Source organism: Anser cygnoides, chromosome 2 (assembly GCF_040182565.1).
Source record: "Anser cygnoides isolate HZ-2024a breed goose chromosome 2, Taihu_goose_T2T_genome, whole genome shotgun sequence".
In the NCBI taxonomy this organism is placed as follows: domain Eukaryota; kingdom Metazoa; phylum Chordata; class Aves; order Anseriformes; family Anatidae; genus Anser; species Anser cygnoides.
The window spans coordinates 60,399,694-60,415,797 of NC_089874.1; the positions used below are offsets into that span (position 1 = coordinate 60,399,694).

A 16,104-nucleotide genomic window follows, 5' to 3' on the forward strand; every position below is an offset into this window, starting at 1 on the left:
TGCCATCAATGCTTGCTCCAGCATTGAATAACGTACTGTTAAATGATTAAATATCGAGGTTTGAACTTTGACACTTTCATAATATAACAAGATGGATGAAAAGGCAATAATAAATTAGGTTATATTACAATATTTCATCCCACTTCGTTGACAAGCTTTGTTCTGTGAGATAGATTATTGTTCCATCTGTAACCTCAGCTCAGTGTCATATTTACAATGTTATAGTTAAGGATCACTTGCTGTTTTCAATATAAATGTATTTTTCAACAGATTCATAAAAGAGCCATTTAAAAATTTATCAGGACAAAACTTGGCATTAAAATATCCAGTCCTGGAGTTATAGTTTCCTCTAAAATCAGGAAATGCTTAAATCACCATGATTTTTTTTAAGATAGGTTATGCTTAGAAGAGGTTTTTACCTAAGCACAGCTTAAAGCAATTTGGAAGCCATTTGTGACAGATCACCTCTCTAACACCAAACCAACCTCAAAATTTTGATCCAGACTTTCCTGTGACACAGACCTTTGTGGCTCTCCTGAGTGGCCTTAAATCTGCTTCCAGGAAACGTTGCTATTTTAGTGCCTTCTGTGACAAGCACGGAGGTTGCATCATGCATCTGGGCCCACTGTACTTTTCACAGTTGCAGGGGATGCCAAACCAGGGACCATGTGCACTATATTGATATCTTGGCACATTTTAGAGCAGTTCCAGCTCTCCAAGGCAAAGAAAACCGATGTGAGGATCCTGAGGCCACTAAGAGGCCTTAACTGCATTGAACAGCCTTACTTAGGACCGTCACCCACAGACATGCACCCAGAAGTGCTTCTTAAGCTTAGCCCAGGGCCCCCAGTCCCTGTCTGAGCTCTGTTGAAGGTGTGCCTGTCTCTGGCCCTGCTCCTGGGTGGGCCTGGGGCCTGCTCAGGAGGTACCTGTTTTCCTGGATGGACCCCTCAGAGCTATGATGTAGCTTGTCTCCCGTCTTGTCTTTGGCCCTCATTTTGCACCTGACTGCGCCCCTGGATGGGGTTCATCACTTTGCTAGGACTCCGACTGCTGATGATCCCTGTGATCAGCACCTGGCTTGGCTCACCTGGCCCAGATCTGGTGGGACTGAGTGCATTGCCTGTGCCTGGGTTATCCAGGGCTCCTGGCTTGCCTTCTCTTAGGGGCAGCTGTCTCTTCCTGCTCCTTGGCACCTTGAACTATTCCTGCCCCTGGAGTAGTTCAGAAACACAGGTGGGAGGACAGGTGCAAGTTTGTAGGGAAAACAAGGCTGGGTAGGGAATGCTCTGCACCTTCTCTAAATGGACATCTGGAGCTAAGATGGCAACTCTTACCCTACTGCACCAGTGGTGAGAGACAGAGACTGGAAATTATTCTCCTGAATCCTGTCCATTTGGCACTGAGCAGATGGGGTGGCTGAAGGACCATGTATGAAGTCAAGTTCTGTGTTTGCTTACTTGCCTATAGATTTTTGCTGCTACTCTGTTGATAGCCGGAGAGTGGTATTTCACCTGCCTGAGTGGGCCTCTCCAATTCCACCAAAGAAAGGGATAGCATTTCCACTTGAATTTGAAGCATCTGATCTTCTTCACTGAAAACGTTTCAAATGCTTACATACCAAAAGCAACCTAAAGTGTGTGGTATGAGAACCCCCTGCTCTCACTTACTGCTGATAGAAAAAATACGTGATCATTTCAGAATAATGCTAGGTAGTGATATTTTGAAATAGATGTAACTAACTCATGATTGCCACATCAGTTTTCAGAATGCCATATTTCTCCTTCCCCAATTTAGAAAGGGTTACACAGGCCGAAAAGGGAATTGCACTTTGTTCAGTTTTTGTGATGGCAGAATTCCAAATCTGCTGCTGGTTGGTCTTTGTGTGAAGAGTTTCTCCACTGCAGCTGTAAACAACAGAACAAAATGACACACCAGTTTTATGAATAATAACTGAATTCTTACTTATAGCTCACCTGTAGTTCAGCAGCGGCCAGAGAAAGTATTAAAAAAAAAAAAAGTGGCTTCACCCTTTTTGTGATTTATCATGCATCTGATTCTGTTTGCAGCTGCTGAACTTGTGTGACCATGTAAGTTTTTAAGACTCTGCAGACACCTCAGTAACATTCATCAAGGAAAGTGTCATGACTAATAGGAAAAAATATACCTGCCTCCCCATACACTGATCTCACTGCCTCGGCATGCACGTGCCAGTCTCCTGCTGAGTGGTTGAGACTCTCCAGAGCATCAGAATCTGGACAAGGGGAAGTTGGCAGACTGGAGATGGGTAGGTGATGCTGTGTTAGGTACGGTAGTTGTGTGTCATTCAAAGCATTTTGACATGTTTGTGATGAAAAGGAAGGCAGTCTGGCCAGAAAGGAGACACCTACATAGTCAGCCCTGCTTTCTGCTGCTTCTCTGTCCCGGTTCTGTCCCCTCACAGTTCCTCGTGCACCCCCAGGCTCCTCACAGGCATGGTGATGTGAGAAGCTGAAAAGCCTGTGACTTAGTGTAAGCACTGCTCTGCAACAACTAAAACATCGGCGTTGTTCTCAACCTAAATCCCAAACACAGCACCATACCAGCTACTAGGAGGAAAATTAACTCTATTATTATTATTTCTCTTCCTTTTCTGTCCCATTTAACTGTCTTCATCTCAACCCATGAACTTTAACTTTTTCTCCCCCCATTCTCTCTCCGATCCCACTTGGAATTGGGGGGTGAGCAAATGTCTGTGTGTTGCTGAGCTGCCTGCTGGGTTAAACCATGGTGTTCTCTTACACGTCAGGAGTGTAGGTGTAATCAAGGTTACTGAGGAGTAGAATAAAATCAGCCTAATGTCACAAACCCAGGGACCTCTGTCTTCAAATAACTATTCAAACTATCTTAGGCATTGTATTAAATTTGAGTTTGCAGGAGCTGTGGGTGCAGACGCAAAGGTCCTGATCTGGAGGAAGCCTTAGTGCTCTAAGTGTGCTGCTGAAGAGGAAAACCCCTGTGTAGGAGAAGATGCACAGAATTCCTGCCTACCCATGGTTTACAAATGAGGCATAAAATGTCAAGCAGTACCTCTGAAAACGTACCTGCCTTTTTTCATGCTGAAGGCTTGTTGTATCCTGTGGCATGGCCTCAGACCCAAGGCAGAGCACCATTTGCCAAGGCCAGTGATGAACTGCATGTGCAATAAAAATGATGGGGGAGGAGTGCCACTCACATCTGGAGATGTGATTTGCTTGTCACTGACAGTGTCTGCAGAGCCAATCCTGGGCTGTAGTGTTTGTTATTTACACAGGACAAAAGTCAGTCTTTACTGGTATGTGAAGAGGTTGCAACGTAAGATCAGATGCAGCACGGGAAAACAACAGCTAAGAGTAAGCACGTTTGGCTGCACCCGTTCTAAAAGTCATATTTTAGTTTGAAGGAGGGAGTTAAACAATTCAAAAGATGTCCATGCTGAAGTTTACTATGAGGGGGAAGGAAAGGAAGGGATTTTCCATTTATTGGAAGAAATCAGGAGTGCTCAGACAGCGGGAGCTGAGAGCAGATGAAGGCAGAGGGAAAATGGGACAGTAGGAAAGGAGTGTCTGGAAACACAAAGGAGTGAGAAAAGCACAGGCTGGAATTGAGTTGGAGAAGTTAGCAGCAAGTTAAAATCAGATACTGGAGAGAAGATTAGTAAACATTAGAGTCCAGAGTCAGGAATTTTATGTGGAATCTGATGACTCCTTCTTTCTGCCTCTGCTAATACAGCGTATGTGCCTGCTGCTGATTGATGTTACCCAGATGGGTGTCCTTTCTGTAGCATCCTCAGACACCAGGCACGCGGAGGAGAGGAGGGAGAGGAAGAGGCAGGGCAGAGGAGGAGAGAAGCAGTTGAGTCCCAGTGTCCTTGAATGGCTCCCACTGGGTCTGAAGGGAGAGGCTGACAGCCTGGCTCTTCATCTCGCTCCCGCTGCAGCGGCTGGCTGTTGGCCAGTTGGAGAGCGAATCACTGAGGATAATACAGACTCGCAGCCTTCTTGCAAAAGCTGTTTAACAGTTTTCTGTTCTATATGCACCAGATAACACCAGGGCTCCTGCTTGCCAGCACTCTGTTTGGGTTTCAAGCTCCGAGTTTATACGACATTAGAAGAAATGATTTGTAAAGTGACATTGTGAGTTTCCAAACTTAGTTTCTTTGTTAGACGTGTATCGAATTTGCTATACTACTGCATTTTCCTCACTGCTGGGATGGGAAATTCACCCTGTAATGTGATATCCAGCTGTGGTATTTTCGCTTCCTACTTTGCCATGAGTTTCAAGGCTCCTGCATTCCACCCTTGGCCTGGCAGGGAACCACAAGACAGCTAATGCTTCATGGCTGCTTGGGTTTCACAATACCAACCAGAGCAAAGCTGTGTTTCCACCAAAGCTGTGTTTCCAAAACACTGGCAAATCAAAAGCATGCAGAGAAAAGGTGCTCTGAGGAAAGGGGATGCCTGCTCTGCACAGTGGTGGGAAACTGCTCCTGGTTTCTGCTGCTAAGTGCATTTTAAACACAATGAATGGAGAGTGACTGGACTTCTCGTGGGTGCTTTGCCTGGGTGCCAAAGGAGTGATTGCTCTGATGCCTGCTGCTAGCACACAGCCAATGCAGCTCTGTAACAAACTTCAGAGCAGGGAGGTATTTTCATACGTGGAAGGCTTACCTTGCAGAAAGCCTTGCGAGGGCAAGAAACACACAGAAACCAAATAAGGAAGGGAAAGGGGGAAGAGGGAGAAAAGCACAACAGGAAAGGTCTTTATTCCCCAGATTTTATGAGCCCTTGTGGATTTTGTTGCAGGGAAACTGGTATCCTGTTAGGAATGCATAACTTTGATCTCTGTCCCATTCATAGGTTAGTGTTTCCAAGCTGATAGCAGGGTAGAATTGTCTCACATGTAAGATTATGTTCTGTTGGCCTTCTAGGTGATAACTATCTCCATTGATCGTGGTGTGTGTATGTTAAAAGAAAAAAAATACATTTCTTGTTTTATTATTCTTTGTAAGCCAGCAGCATCAAAGGAACAGGCTGCCCTTGCTGCTCTCACAGCTGCTGCCTGTGTCTGTGTTGTATATATGCTAAATTAATTGGAAAAATAGGGACAAAAAGACATTTAGTTCGGGTCAACCAGTTGGACTAGAGCAAATACATGACAGGCTTAATCATTGTCTTTTGCCAAAGAGCAGGTTGGCAAGGGCAGGCACCCCAACCCCTTCTGATGAAATTTGGACTTCTTCCAGTGCCTTTGGAGCCTGGATGCTGTGAGAGGAGGGTCTTCACTCTGAGTCCTGAAGCTGTCATACCGTCAGGGTGTGATGGTGAAGAAGGTTACAGCAAGTTTCTTGTCTTTTGTCAGCTGTGAACTCAGCTTTCAGCCTTGCTTCATCACAGCTTGGTACACGCAGCCTGAGAATGCAACACAGCTCTCCCTTCGTGTGGGTGATGTATTTAATTACTGTTGACTTGTTAAAGGCATCAGTCTTTGGTGCCAGGCTAAAAGCAAACACATGCAGCAATCTTTGCTCCTTTGCCACCAAGTTTTCACCAGCTTTTGTGGGAAGGGACAACAAAATTGCTCCAAAGTGCCCAGCTGTCTTAATGGCTTACAAAGTTTGAGTTTTCTGAAATTATTTCTGTACAGACATTCAATCTTGCACTTTCAGGAAGGGTAAGCTGGCAAAGCAAGGGAGTGGGTGCAGTGTGACTCAAAACTTTCTTCCCAATAGACATGGTCATGAAGACGTAAGTGACTCAGCATCTCAGTATGTCTTCCATATTACAGCAGTAATTAATATCTGGTATACAGGGTGCATATTTCACGCTAATTAAAGCGATTATCTGCTAAACTCTATGGAGAAAGGGTATTGAGGGATGTAACGATTAAACTATATATAAGCTTGTGTTAAAACTGGCCAGAGAAATGTTGCTAATAATAGGTAGAGAGAAGAATCCATTTCCTTTCCTTTCTCTCGGCAGGCAGTTGAATTTGGTGGAAGTTACTACATGTGCAACCCAGTTGTTATTTTTTCAAGAAATAAATGTGTTATATTTAAACTGTTTTTGTTTATCATATAGATAACCTGGCTGGTTTTTTGTTTGTTTTTCTTTCTTCCTCTTGCCTTCCAGGCCTTCTGCCTTATCTACTAGCCCAACGTATTCAGACCTTCCATTCATTAGAATTTCCCCGCACAGAAATCCCGCTGCAGCATCAGAGTCTCCCTTCAGCACTCCTCACCCGTACATTAATCCGTACATGGACTATATCCGGTCCCTGCACAGCAGCCCGTCCCTGTCCATGATCTCGGCAGCACGCGGACTCAGCCCGACAGACGGTGGGTTAAGACAGGCTTCCTGTTTTCTGTCATTGTAGCAACTAAAGTTATATTAATCTTGTCAACATTTTTCCCCCTCATTCAAAGCAGCTTCAGCAGGTTTGTCAGACATATTCATTATGTCATAAATGTTTCAATACTTCATCAGCCTATCACGGCTCATTTGTACATTTCACAAATGTTGAAACTTCAGGAAAAAAAAAAAAAGCCTTGCCTCATTCAAAATTTAAGCTGGAAGGGTGGTGTGTGTCTTGTGACATCTTTTGTTTGTGGAGCTGACCCTGGGTGTGATTTTGATCTTTGAAGAAACCCTGTGCATCTTCACTGATTTGAGCCACATTCTTAATGAGTGCAAATCATGTAGTGCCATGGAGTTCAAGTGCAAAGGCTTGTTAATTAACATAGTATTTTTCAGTTATGTAAACCATGTATTGATTTGGTATATTTAGTCAATAGTTCTGTTTAAAGTTCTGTAGATTTATTTCCATTTACCCTAGCCCAGAGATATGAAACTGAAATAAAAGAAGTGGCTGATGATAAGGACAAACACCTTTAGTTTAAAAGGTGGACAGCATACTTGAAATGTTGATACTTTAGGTCTTGGTGGGACCATAGCTATTACTGTCCAGGTTATTTGGGTTTTTAGTGAACCTCCACAATAGGTCTTGTTGTTACTCTGGCACATTTCCTATTCATTTCAGTGGGAATATTGGTGAAGTGAGCAATGAATAGAGTTGCACATGGTCTCAGTCTCATTAACAGTAGGTTTTTCAATAATAAGGTAAGTAGTTTGACATTTCAAAATCGTAGTATTTGCTGAAGAGAGCTGAAATATAACACACTAGCAAACAAATATGTAGTGAAGATAATTAAACTGTTATTTTAACTATGGAAAAGATGTGCCCACTGTATGCAGAAACTTAGCAGAGTTAAACTGCCTTTAGGTGAATTTGAAAAATGAGCAGTGCACCCTATCCAAATGGATAACTAATTAGTCCTCACTTATAAGAACATATACCTTTACAGTTAATCCATTAGTTATGGGCACATATTCTTATGAGAATAAATTTTAATGACCTAGTGTCTGTCAAGTTATATGGCATTCACATAAGGCGTTTCTAGTAGCACTTTGGATGTTATATGAATCCTTGCTAATTCCACCCTTTTTATTTCAGCACAGATATTTTCTTTTTTAAGTTTGAAACATGCATATTTTGAAGTAACAGTTTGGATGCTCAAAGATACTCAGGGAGCTTTGGAACATTCGATATGGGATAAACATAATATATCTATAATGTTATGGCATATTTTGAGAAAATTCTTGCAATGCATATTTGTTCTTTCATAAAAGCTAATATGCAGAACACTGCTATCTTTTCTTTAGTAGCCTTCTGAATCACATTCATGCAGAATTTCATTTATGCTAAGGTACCTCCAATTGCACATACCAAGAAAGGAAGGAAGGAAACCACCTATCACACAAATATAGGACATTATCCTTTGTAAGTTCTCGGTCTCGGGTAAATGGTGCTTACTTCACTTGCATAGGTGTAGGCATATAGTGCCATCCAAATACTCTGGGGCATCTGACTATCACCCAACACTCTAGAAAGGCAGAGATCTCCTAGAGGTGTTTTGTCATATTCTTCAGGCCAGTAGTAATCTCTCCGAAACTCTAGAGTGTTTCAGGGTAGAATTCAATTTCAGATTTTGGCAACTAATTTTAAGTATCTACAGTACAGAACCCTACCTGTGATGTTGGTGTGCTATTTTGCCATTATAGTGCAGTGAGATCTACATAATGCAGTCAGTGAAGCCTTAGGAAACTATTCAGCTAACACAAATATAGGCACTAATATTTTACTAGCTGAATCTGGAGCTCAGTCATAACTACAGTAGTGCTAAGACTCACATGTCTACAAATTAGGTGTCTGCTGTCGGATGAGGTCTGTGGAATATCTTACCTTGCCTCCAGCTGCCACCTCAGAAAGGTAGTTTTCTCCTTTAAGGCTTGTTTCGTGTCTGCCAGCCTTGGATATCCAGGGGCTTTCAAATGGCATGAGACATTTAGGTGTGCAAGACACAGTCTTGATGCATTACTGCTCATGCCTTGAGCTTTGGTCACTGACTTTATACACAAACTTAGCCTTTCATAAGTACAAGTTAAATGTACTAGGTAAAGCTTTTTTCATTGTTTTTTAAACAATTACATGTTAGTTCACATTTTCTCTAGGTTCATGACTCACCTTTGATGAGTTGCTGCAGCACAAGTGTTGTGCAGCAATTCCTGAAAATACAGTAAATGGAGGCATTGGAGATATTTTAATAAAACAACATACTTATTGAAAAGCTGTTAAATTTGTTCTCTGGCATCCATAGGTTGTCATCAGGTTAGTCAGACAATAAAATGGCTTTTTTTCAGGTGAAGGTTCCTGGAATCAGATAGTCCAGATCATGGCTTGGGCACTGCAATGAAAATTTAAAATCCTGTGATTTAAAGGGAGACGTGCACATAAAGTACTGATAACATGGTGGACATCATGCCTTAAGTCATATAGCATTTGAAATTTGACAACTTGTAAGTTGTTACTGTTCTTCTGAAAGTCATAGTGAGATTTCTCTTGCTACTCTTAATTGCTTTAGGCCACTTAAATAATTAGGTCAGTGTACTACTGGGCTCAGTCTGTTGTCTTACAGATCAGGGGATAGCCAGGAGCCAAAACAATCCGTAACATAACTAAGAGCAGTTTCACATTTACTACAGGTTTTGCCAGCTGTAATTAATGACTGCCACAGCAGCAGTGATGGTAGCGTCATGTACCGTGTCACTTCACCTTGCCCAGCAGAGCCAGTGGGCTGGGGATGGACAAGGGTTCCTCGGAATAACACGAGTGTTCGAGGCAGGGTTAAGGACTGAACCCACTCTTGCTGGTGTGTGTCAAGCTGAGAGCTCGAACAAAGCTCAGCAATGACCACAAATGCAGAAGCACAGAAGCAGATGCCTCCTCCTGTAAAAAGGCAGGAGCAAAGCTGAAGCTACCCAGGGATAAACAGGAGAAAATTCAGTGCTGTGGGCCTTCCCGTTTACCCTTCATTTACCCTTCATGCAATACATCATTTAGTAGGCTAATTTTTTATGTTTGAAGAAGGTAGTAAGAAATGATCTTTAAAGAGCACCGGAGCATTTCTCAGCATATGGAACATTTAGTAATGCAATTATGAGCTTGCTATGTGCTCTGCTGCAGTTCATTTTAAAGTTTGCAGCCAATGTTATTGTTAGTTAACCCAGACACTTATGTCAGAAAGCTCAGGAAGTATGTTAAGTGTGTCTGGAAAGATATGGTGGTTGCCTACTACTGTAAAACTTTAAAATCGGTGATTCAGGGTGAGTTACTTGTCTTTTGGAATCTGGTCTGAATGTTTTTCTTGCCATTTCACAGAAAATGATGGTGGCTGAAGTAGATTATATTTAATTAAAAAGACAAATTTGTAATTTGGAAAAATATACCAGCAACCTTTAATTTATCTCAGCTTATTTTCTTATACCATTTCAGTTCCTGTTCAGTGTACTTCTATTTTTTTGAATCTTTTCTGAAAATTGGTTGTATTTGACATAACTTGAAGAGCATTTTCTTCAATTCTATTTGGTAAAAATAAAGGCAGGTGATGCACTTTAGAAATGTGGTTGCTGAATAAACTTTTCTCCAATTCCCGTGCTGTATTTTCCTCCATTTAGTATAAATGTTGTTTCTTTGCTTCTGAGGTTTGTATTTGGGATCCAATTCTCTAATGTAAACATAAATTATATTTTTAGTAGTACTATGTAAGTAAGAATATTCAGGTAAGTTAGTAATACACAGAACTGCAGCTTGAAATTCTGTTTCCATTCAGGATTTGGTTACTGCGATCAAAGAAATGTCTCATTAAATAATATGAAATAATAATAATAGTAATAAAAAAAAAGTTGTGGTGTAGCTTCTTAAGCTAAGTAGCTTTAAGTTCTTTAGGCTAACTGATGGGCTGATGTATCATCTTCTGGTGAGCAGAGTGTAAGGAAATTTTAGCTGTTTTGCAAGTGGAAGAAGTAGAGAGTAGAGATGAAGTCTGCTCACCTCAGTTTGCACAGCAAGCTAGAGTCAGAATCAGGAATGGAGCGCAGTTCATTTTTTGATCACTTCAGTACTTCTCAAAGAAGCCCATGAAATGACCCTGTTCTTACAGTAGCATTTGGAGCCTGCTGAAACGAGATGATACTAAAATGACATGGATTTTTGTGTTTATCTATAGTTGCCCATTAGTTGATAGACTCTTGAAAACTTCAGGGGAACAGAAAGCTCACACATTATTTTTGCAGGAGAGAAAGGCTAATATAAGTCACTATCAGAGGACTGAATCACTCGTAAGATCACTTACGGGTAGTAGAGCCCATTTTATCTGTGCTTCTGACTCTGCAAACATGCTTATAAGTCAAGTACATGTATATATGAACTTTGAAGGATGGGATGGCCGCATTCATTGACTTCAGTCTGTCCTCCAAAAAAAAGCAACCAACCTTCCCCTGTTCATGGATGGCAGGTATTTGTCCTGAAAGCGTGCTTTGTCCTTGTTTACTCCTAAACTTTTATGCAAACTGTCACTGTGAGTGAAAGTCTCAGAAGACCAGAGGTCTTAGAGTAATAGAATCATGGAATGGTTTGGGTTGGAAGAGACCTCAAAGATCACCCAGTTCCAACCCCCCTTCCATGGACAGGGATGCCACCCACTAGATCAGGTTGGCCAAGGCCCCATCCAGCCTGGCCTTGAACACATCCAGGGCATCCACAGCTCCTCTGGGCAACCAGTTCCAGTGCCTCACTACCCTTACAGTGAAGAATTTCCTCCGAATGTCTAGTATAAATCTATCCTCTTTTAGTTTAAGACCATTCCCCCTTGTCCTATCATTATCTACCCAAGTAAAGAGTCCTTCTCTATTTTCTTTATAAGACCCCTTTAAGTATTGAAAGGTCACAGTGAGGTCTCCTCGGAGCCTTCTCTTCTCCAGGCTGAACATCTCCAGCTCTCTCAGCCTTTCTTCATAAGAGAGGTGTTCCAGCTCTCTGAGCATCTTTGTAGCCTTCCTCTGGATCCCTCCTCTGGTCTTCTGATCAGAGACTCCAGAAATCTGAATGGTTATGGAAGTTGAACGATGTTGTTACCTTAGCAATGGATTCCTTTGGGCCAGGGGTGAGGTAAATGAGAAGAAAGCTCTAGGAAGGTTTTCCTGCATGTGGTTAGCTTTTTATGGAATGAAATAAATCGTACTAGTTTCCATTGCTGTCAGCCTGTCACTTTTTGAATCACTTAATAATAAATATAAAAAAATGAGATCACTGAGCTCATTAATACTTTATGCTTGCTGTTTTTGAATGGTGTCTTTGCATTTGCATCGTTGGTTGAAATACATTGACCGGTAGTGCTTACTGCAGATGTTGCATTACATAAAAAATAAACAAGCTGTTTTAATAGCCAGAGAAACCAGAAATGTGATAAAACCTTCCTTTTCGTTTATCTTACGTCATTAACGCTGCTTTTTATGTTGTGTTTTTAGCTCCACATGCTGGCGTCAGTCCAGCTGAATATTATCATCAGATGGCTCTGTTGGCAGGCCAGCGCAGCCCGTATGCAGACATCATTCCTTCAGCTGCCACTGCTGGAGCCGGTGCTCTTCATATGGAATATCTTCATGCCATGGATAGTAAGTGACATTTTCTAGAAATACAGTTCTGCAAAAGGAACTACATTGTCATTCCTGGTCTGACCCAAAAGGTCTCCACGCAGATAAAGGAAGTGGGAGTCAACACAAGCCTCTTCATGAGGCTGGAAGAGAAGACCTAAGCATTGATTGCCAGAAGTACAAAGGTTATATTGAGTCTGAAAGTAAACTGTGAAAGAAAGTAGGGAGAGGAACAGGACTGCTCCTGAAAGTAGGTTATACATTTTATTTCCAGCAGGGCTTGAGTGCTTTTGAAAGTGTCCTTTTCTATTCACAATCAGTAACTCACTTTTATCGTTAGGGTGAGTATTTCCCCTGATGAGCTCTCTGTTAATAAAAGGTTTATGTCTGTTTTTCCATTAGGAGAGCATGTTCCCCTCCTTCTTAGAGAATGGTAGGCATGCCTACAAGTTGTAGGCGTAGGCATCACAGACTTTGATACTGCTTCTAAGGTGAAGCAGGTTGCTGAATTCTTAAGGATCCTGTCTTAGTTTTCCCTAGTATTAAGAACATTCTTTACCCACTTCAGCATCTTTCAGACCTTTGACATATCTCCCTTTCTCTGGTGAAGGAAGAAAAGAGAGCACACCATTCCAAACTGTTCACTGTTGCTTCTTTTGATCAGCTTGAAAGGTAATGCAGAGTACTCCCCTCTAGTCAGAAGATGTTCGTATGCTTATTGGGATGAACTTTGTTTCTTCCAGAAGGGAAGTAAAAGGCAATAACAAAAGACAAGCACTGTTGACTCTTGCTTGGTAGTACAGAACAATGCAATAGCATTAGACCACCTTATTGTCCCACAGCTTTTTAAAATCTTTGTTAGCATGTGGTTTCTTCTTACCCGTGTCCCACTTTTGGCTGCCTGCCATAGCTGCTGATCCCCAGGAGTGTGGGAGTTGGGAGATTCACCTCTGGAACACATGGGAATATTGGTAGCTACCCCTGCAAAACACACTCCTGGGAGTGTGACATATTTGACTGACCAGCAGTCTTTACAAGAATCAGGCAAGACAGATAACTGTGGGACTGGGAAGGCAAACTATTTCCATTTTGTTACCTTGATAATGAAGGATTTTTTAATTCAGTTTCTGTTATCAGTCTCATATTGCACTGGCAGTGTGCATAGTGATTTCACAGTAATGTAAAATACCTTGAAGAACGTAATAAAGCAAAACAAGGAGTATGGAACAAGAATTAATGTGCAGGTTTCAGTGCTTGAAAGCTTAGGAATGTCATACTTCCTAATTTGGATTTTGAGAGGGATATGGAAAGATGAGGTACACTGGTAATGCAATTGGTGCATATTAATAATAGCTTGCAGAATGGAAATTCTGTTGTGGTAGCAGTTCAGGTAATGTAAATCTTCTGCTGTGTTCCAGTTGCAAGGAAAAATCCCTAGCTTGTATAAATGGATGTGACTTCATTGAAGTAAAGGGATATTCTGTACTTGTGATGTTCTTGGTTCCTATTGGGAGTTTCCAAATGCACACAGATAGAAGTTCCAAACCACGTATTTAGAGGCAGATGTGATGGAATGGGCCTGTTCAGTATATAGGAAGATGGATACCTAGGTGTATGATAGAAAACCTAAGAAAATCAGAAGGCACTGCAGTACTCATACCGATAATGGCATATGCACAAAGGACCTTCTTGTGTGAGTAGAGATTATATATGCTGTAATCTACATAGAATTACAGTTTTTGCATCCCAAGCGTATTATCACTTCTTATTTGAGGGGAAGTGTATTGACCTTTGCCCATAACTTCATTCCATTCATAAAATGTACCTAAACACTAGCTCTAATAAGAATGTTTGCTGTCACCAGCTTTAGCAGCTATATATTTGAAATGTGCTCTTTAATTTGTTTTGTGTTTGTTTTTAAAAATTAAAATCACACATTTGAGATTCATTATAGCAGCAACTTTCCAACTAGGGATTATTTCAGAGTTAAAGACAAAAAATGTGTAACAATATTATGCAAATGGGTTATTTTTAAACAGTAAGTAGAGAATTAAAATAACGAATCCTACAAAGGTCACTCAGCTCACCTTCTGTATTTGATGAGAATGTGTTTAGTCAGGCAATAGCTGCTTTTATCTAAATAGAGTATGAAGTTACCCTTTTACTTTGTAAAAACTAATTAAAACTATCTTAACTTGCATGGGTATACAGTAAATTAATTGTCATTAAATAAGAATCTGAATGTCCTATCATTCATCATGCTAAAGAAAACCCCTTTCTTCTTTGTCAGAATTTTACATTAGAAAAGAGAACAAAACAATTAGCAGGAAGCCAATACTAAGGCTTTAAAAAAAAGAAAAAAAAGAAAAAAAAGAAAACCACAATAAGAATGCCCATGTTTGCATTTAATAGCTGAGTACAGTGATCAATGCAAAGCAATGTCATTTGTTTGCATCTTTCTTCTTAAGGGTTTATATAGTGATCTTAAAAGTACTCTTTCACCTTTGCCCAGTCTTGGCAAAGGAAACAGAAGAGAGACTAGTAGTTTGCCTCATTATCTGCTATCAAATTCTGAGTGAGTTAACTCATCTCAAAGACTGCTGCTCATTTATTCCACACAGCAACCAAATAGATACAAGCAAGACATTGTTCTTATTTTGTAATGCAAGTCTGTCTCCTAACTGTGTGCTTATGCAGCACCTAGCACAGTAATCTGGCATCTTTACCCTGTCCCGTAATATAAATAATAATGCCCACAATTGTGGATGATATGAGCGAGAGAAGGGTTAATCAGAAAGTTAAATGTTGCCTAAGGAGGAAGAAACTTCTTGAAGCTCTAAACTTCACTGTCCATGAACTTTTTAATATGTTGTGGGAGAATAAGGCCAAATTCCTGTATACTTGATTGGCATGTTTCCTCATCCTCTCACGTGAGGCATGAAAAGTGGACCAGAATGTTCTTTGTTGTTTATAATGCTTTTCTGCCGTTTTGGCAGCCAAAATCCCTCACCAAGTCTTCCCATCATCTTCCTTGATCTTAAGGGGTCAGATATGTTACCTTTAATTATAACATCAAAGTAACCAGGAGAGTAGCTGTGGAAATAGCTGTTGCTATTGGCAGTAGCAGCAACTGTAATTCATTATTGTGGCTGGAAAGATACTGTATGCAATACCTGTCTTTTAATCACTTACATAATTCTAAAAATCACACAGCTTTTGGGGGTTGATATCTGCATATTTCCCTTGGAGAATAAATTGTACTCTGCTTTTGAATTGTGTTTAGTGGAATAATGGAATCATAGAATCATTCAGGTTGGAAAAGATCTCTCAGATCATCTAGTCCAACATTTAAGGTTGGCAAGCATGTTCCCTGAAGTTTCTAGGTTCACCTCCAATCAGTATTAATATCCTCATTCTGATTAACTTCTGCCTGTGCTCACTCAGAATAGGAGATTTTCCTTTTTCAGAAGCCATTCAGCATTGGCCTACCCCTTTTGCCATTACAGACACTGATAGCAACTCTGCTGATGTAACGAATTAGGCTTACCTGAGCAGTTGAACCTATGTGAGGAGTTTTGGATTAGGCTTGCTTGATTTCTGATTTTCAACCACAACTGGAGAATGAATGCAGAATAGCAAAGCCATTCCTTTTCCTCTTGCATTGATGAGTGACAGAGCATTTTGGAAACAAAGACAAAATTCATGACAGACTTTCATGAAGTGAAAACAAAGTTTATACATACGTGAGCAGAAACCAAAAGGAAAAGAAATAAAAAAGAATGCTTTAACTAAAAAAAAAAAAAAAACAACACCAAACTTCCATGTTCACAACTTCCAATAGAAACTAATGCCTTGGATGGGTTCAAAGAAGTTTGATTTAAAGGGATGGAATAAAACAGATTTGATGAAGTTTGATTTAGAGGGATGGAATAAATGATACATGTCTGAAGATTGCCTTATAAATGATTAAGTAATGCTAAAAACTTCAGCTCAGAAATCAAATTCATGGGCAAATTTGCTGGATGGCATATTCCAT

General features: G+C 40.7%; 1 protein-coding gene across 12 annotated transcripts in view; it reads left to right on the forward strand.

Annotated features, from left to right (window-relative positions):
* Positions 1 to 16,104, forward strand: part of GLI3 (GLI family zinc finger 3) — a 217,767-nt gene that overhangs the window by 138,064 nt on the left and 63,599 nt on the right. For all 12 annotated transcript variants that reach the window (XM_048046387.2, XM_048046391.2, XM_066992190.1 and 9 more), the window contains 2 exons: positions 6,150 to 6,355; positions 11,943 to 12,089. In XM_048046387.2, the coding sequence (XP_047902344.2) occupies positions 6,150 to 6,355; positions 11,943 to 12,089 (353 nt within the window). The remainder of the gene's footprint in view (positions 1 to 6,149; positions 6,356 to 11,942; positions 12,090 to 16,104) is intronic.